This window comes from Engraulis encrasicolus, chromosome 15 (genome assembly GCF_034702125.1).
Source record: "Engraulis encrasicolus isolate BLACKSEA-1 chromosome 15, IST_EnEncr_1.0, whole genome shotgun sequence".
In the NCBI taxonomy this organism is placed as follows: Eukaryota; Metazoa; Chordata; class Actinopteri; order Clupeiformes; family Engraulidae; genus Engraulis; species Engraulis encrasicolus.
The window spans coordinates 19,688,945-19,693,919 of NC_085871.1; the positions used below are offsets into that span (position 1 = coordinate 19,688,945).

At 41.7% G+C, this 4,975-nt stretch overlaps 1 protein-coding gene across 1 annotated transcript in view; it reads left to right on the forward strand.

Annotated features, from left to right (window-relative positions):
- cyyr1 (cysteine/tyrosine-rich 1) overlaps nucleotides 1-4,310 on the forward strand; it is a 9,892-nt gene extending 5,582 nt beyond the window's left edge. Inside the window, exons 3-4 of the mRNA XM_063217924.1 lie at nucleotides 870-1,030; nucleotides 3,820-4,310. Coding sequence (XP_063073994.1) covers nucleotides 870-1,030; nucleotides 3,820-3,953 — 295 coding nt within the window. The 3' untranslated portion in view covers nucleotides 3,954-4,310. The remainder of the gene's footprint in view (nucleotides 1-869; nucleotides 1,031-3,819) is intronic.
- Nucleotides 4,311-4,975: the final 665 nt, after the last annotated feature.

Here is a 4,975-nt window from a genome sequence, read left to right on the forward strand (position 1 = left end):
CTAGCCACAAATTTGATATTGTTTCTTTTTTTATTCATCATGACACTTTCTAACTTCAGAAGATGAGGTGCTAAAGCAAGAAGATGAGTGCACAGCTTTCTATATGGATATCAATCAAACACATAGAAATGGAGTAAGTGAGCATTTTCTCAAACTTCTACAAACAATTGATACAAAATTGATATACAGGGGGCAAAGTGCAGTATATTGCAGGCTATTCTGATATGTCATACCATAGAATAAGCTACCTGCCAAATTGGCTAGTGACACTGAAATTGTTACCAGCCACAGCCAAGTTTTACCAGCATTTGGCCGGTTGGCAGGTGCCAGTGTCGAGCCCTGACACACACACACACACACACACACACACACACACACACACACACACACACACACACACACACACAGACACAGACACACCATGCTCGCTTTGACACACAATTTAACAGACAAATACACTTTTGTACACACGCAGACAAAGTATGTGTTATGTGACCGGTCGACTCAGGACAGTTTCCCTAGTGACAAGTGAATGAACTGGGGGGTGAATATGTAGCAAATAGGACCATTTGGAGGGTGAAGTGGGTATTTGTATTCTTTATAACATATCTCTTTTCTCCCTTTCTCTTGATCTCACTCTATCTCTCTGACCCTGTCTGTCCTCATTGTCCACCCCCCCCTCTCTCTCTCAATAGAGCATAACATGAAATAAAATAAAATCAATTGCTGCTTTATTGGCATGAATGAGTAAATAAATGTTGCCAAAGAAAGGCACATTTTAGAGGAAAAATAATAATAAACTAACAGTCTCTCTCTCTCTCTCTCTCTCTCTCTCTCTCTCTCTCTCTCCCTCCGCCATGACTCCACAGGGGGACAGCGATATCAGGCATTGTGTTTGGCGTGGTGTTCCTGATGGGGGCGATGGGGGCCGGCTTCCTGTTCGTCTGCATGTGTGTGAAGAACACCCGAGGGGCTCGCGTCGGAGTCTTCAGCACCTCCTACATCAACACAGTGTCTCAGGGTTACCCAGGTGATTACTCTGTCTGTCTGTCTGTCTGTCTGTCTGTCTCTCTCTCTCTCTCTCTCTCTCTCTCTCTCTCTACTTCTCTTTCTCTTTTATTTAAGCACAGTGTCCCAAGTGTAGCTAGGGCAGTGATTCCCAACCTATGGGCTGGGGCCCACTGGTGGGCCATGAAGGTATTCCAAGTGGGCCTTGAAATAATTTTCCAAAAATAATAATCATATTTTGGTGTGTGTTGTTGTTGATTTATTTCAGTTTTATTCTTAATTGGGTCAGAGGTGGGCCCCGAATATTTTTGACAATTTCGAGTGGGCCCCAAGTTGAAGAAGGTTGGGAACCCCTGATCTCATGACTCTCACTGTTTCTGCAGTATAATATCAGTTTCCTGTAGGTCTGTTTTAGTCTGTTTCAACAGTTTACATGATTTCATGTAAAGCACTGGATGTTTCTTAAATTAGTTAGATTGTTAGGTGAAAGGCTAACCCATCTCTCGTTCTTTCTTGCTCCTTGCAATATGTCATATATTCAGCAAAATTGTTAAAGGTGTACTGTGTAGGATGTGGCCAGAGTAGGTATTAGTGGTAAGTATTTGTTTGAAAGGTAACACTTATGAATGGGCAGCATGAATTCTGGAAGTGAACTACTAAAAATATTACACAGTGCACCTTTAAATAAAAGAATTGAGTATAGCCTGACTGACGAGGAATCGACATAATGAACATAATTCATAAAAGCAGGAAAAACAATGGAGGCAAACATAACCATATTCAGTAGTAGTGCGCAAAATAATTAGTAGTGCACCACACAATTAATGTGCAATTGATTGAAGTTGATAAATAAACTGGAGGTAAAGGAAAACCAATATCAGTAAAGTAGCCCCATGGCACTATTTTCCAACGCTGCTGCCCGCCATTTTTTCCAAGATTTTTTGTTGATATGTAGTGTGTTTTTATATCCACCAGAGGGTGCAGTACTCCCATAGAATACGGTATTGGTGGGGCGTTACGCTGCAGATTCCAGGGGATTTAGGCCTGGAAGGAATGGTTACGTAAAGAAGAGAAGAGAACATATTGTAGTAGAAATGGCTGACTATTTCAGACATGTTGTTTCTCAAACATTTTCATTTAAATATGAAATGATACAGCAATTACCGTATTAGCCCGAATATAAGACGATCCTGAATATAAGACGACCCCCCATTTTCAGGCTCATGTTTTGGGGAAAAAGGTTTTTTGAAAATTAAATTTTGTCTTTCAAAATGCAGTTTTTAATTTGTTGGAAAATCTGAGGCTTTTTTACAAAGAACAAATTTCACAATATAATTTTCATGGAATTTCCATGATATAAGACCACAGATGGCTACTCATATCCTTTTCCTTTCTTTAGGCCTACTCACTTCACCTGTCAAGCGCCAATAGGCGTCTGGGTCCGCCGCAACATAGCCTACATTCAGAGTCTGCGCCAGGCAGGCAACCAGTCCAGTAGAGATAGGCAATCTATTGTGCAATGCACAGATGCGAAATGCTTCGTTGACAGCAATAGGCCTATCTAACCAGCAGCTGTCTCGCCAAACCGCCGTTCATTTTATGCATCCAAAGTTTTCCGTTGGACTGTAGAAACCGAACGTGACCAAAGGCAGATTGACGCATTGCACTTGAAACCCATGCGCTACCTATCAGGATCAGGTTGACATTAAAAGTCCGATTGATATTCATTTCGTACCAAGGGTAGGCTAAAACTCCCAGTGATTTTATATGAACAAGACAATCTCTTGCCCTAACCATTATTCTGTGTTGTTGCATCGTTGCGAGGCATATCGTCGCTTTGTCGCGCACACACAGATGACCATTGATTGGCTTATGACAGCATCCAAAACTTAGCCTACAGGTTGTTCGTCAAATCACCCTTCATTTCTTTAGTTCTAGTGGCGTTATCGGCTGACCAGAGAGAACGACCAAAGCTTTCCTGATGAGACTGTAAAACCAAACACAAATAAAAGCAGAGCAACAAGCCGCGATTGACTTGTGTTTTTCCCCTTGCACTGCCGTCCGCATCGCGTCGACATTGACAGTTGATAGACGTGCGGTGCAACTGTCATAACGAAACAAGCATCTGCAAATTTGATATGGACAAAACAATCTCTTAACCCATCCATTATTGAGTTTTGTGGCATTGTTGTTAAGCATAGGCTGATGGCCAAATTCAGGTTAAGTTTTAAAAAAAAAATAAAAAAAAAATAAAAACATTTTTTTTTTTACTTTTTTCTCTAGCGCGCGGAAATAAGACAACCCCCCTTTTTAGAGTACTATTTTTAGAACAAAAACCACGTCTTATATTCGGGCCAATACGGTACGTTAATACCTACAATTGTTCTCGTCAGCCTTTTTAATTACCTAAAACTGTAAGGCCATTGCAAATAGATAATGCAGAAATTTTGAATGCACTCATTGCATAATATCACAACCAAATGTCACAGACTGTGTAAACTGGCATACCTAAATATTTTACCTAAATATTTCTAGGAAGCAAAGGCTTTGTGACTCAGCAGAACCAGACCCCTCTTGAGTGTTGAGTGTCACAGAGTTGGGATGAACTCATTGACATATTCATAGACAAACGAAAACTTGTAGATTGTTTGCAGGTCCACCATGTTACCATGAGATGAGAAACCAGAATTCCATCAAGCGTAGATAGTACAGTACTGGATTAGATGGACCTCTCCCATAAAAAAATGAATACTGAAAATTCACATAGTTGGGAAGAACTCGCTGACGCATTCATACTCTATTTGCTTGCAGGTGCTCCGCCACCCTACACGTTTGACTACGAGATGTACCCCAGAGACCTCCACCCTCCACCCTACACGCCCACCCCTCCCCAGGCAGGAGGCTACTCTCCTCCTCCCCCCTACCCTGGCTACACCCGCAAGTGAGCTGCACTGTACCTCCAAGACCCAAGGAGGACGCAAGAGACATCAAGCCATAGACACAAGTAACCAATCGGTGAAGAGGTTTAAAACATCATCAGCCAATACCTGAAGAGCTTGACGCATGGCCACCCAATGAATGACTCGGGGGGTCATGATGGGGTCTAGTACTTGGTGCTCAGGGGGTGTTTTAGCGAGCAGGTCACCCAGCTCCCCCTGCCAATGTTACTACGTTACAACATTCCCCCAGTGCAAGAGTCGGTATGTATGGCACCACCATCATCAGGATACAATACAAGATCACCAATACAATTGTGGTGCTCCGTCATCAAGGACTGAGGACTACTGTAACCTGGAACTGATCCTTTTTCTGGTAAAAAAAAAGTTCCTGTGTTGCTGTCGCACTGCTACATACACCATGGTTGGGTGTTTGGGACCGGTGCAAGAGGATCTTGAAAAGCAATAAGGGACATGGAAATTGTGTTCTGCAGTGGGAATAATATGGTGGCTATACTTGACAGACCATTTCGACCACAGCAAAAGCTTCTTGCTTCTCAATGCAATGCAAAAAACTCTAAACTCACTGTACTTTCTATTTAATAATATGGTTCAGAGAGTACTGAAACAAAGTGCTTGGACAGATCATTAAGAAAAATAAATAGACTGCATTGCAACAGACATCATAGGACTGGAATGAAGCTTGAAGAAGAAAACACAGAGGACAATGCTGCTGTGGCTGCACCTTGTATTAAATCATGATACATGTCAGTCACGATTTGTTCAACTGTTGCGTAAAATTACTCTCTGTCGACACACTGCTAATCCTTGAAGGGCAAGTGCTTTAATCCCAATCACAGGTTTTATGCAGGGTGAGTGTTTTTGTTGTTTCATGTCATTAGTTGCAACGTCTGACATTCTTAATACAGTATTTTGATATGTGCTGTGCCAAATGTTTAAATGTTAAGGATGTATATCTAATAAAATGTGTGGTCATTGCAGAATGTGATGATATGATTCAAGGATGTTAT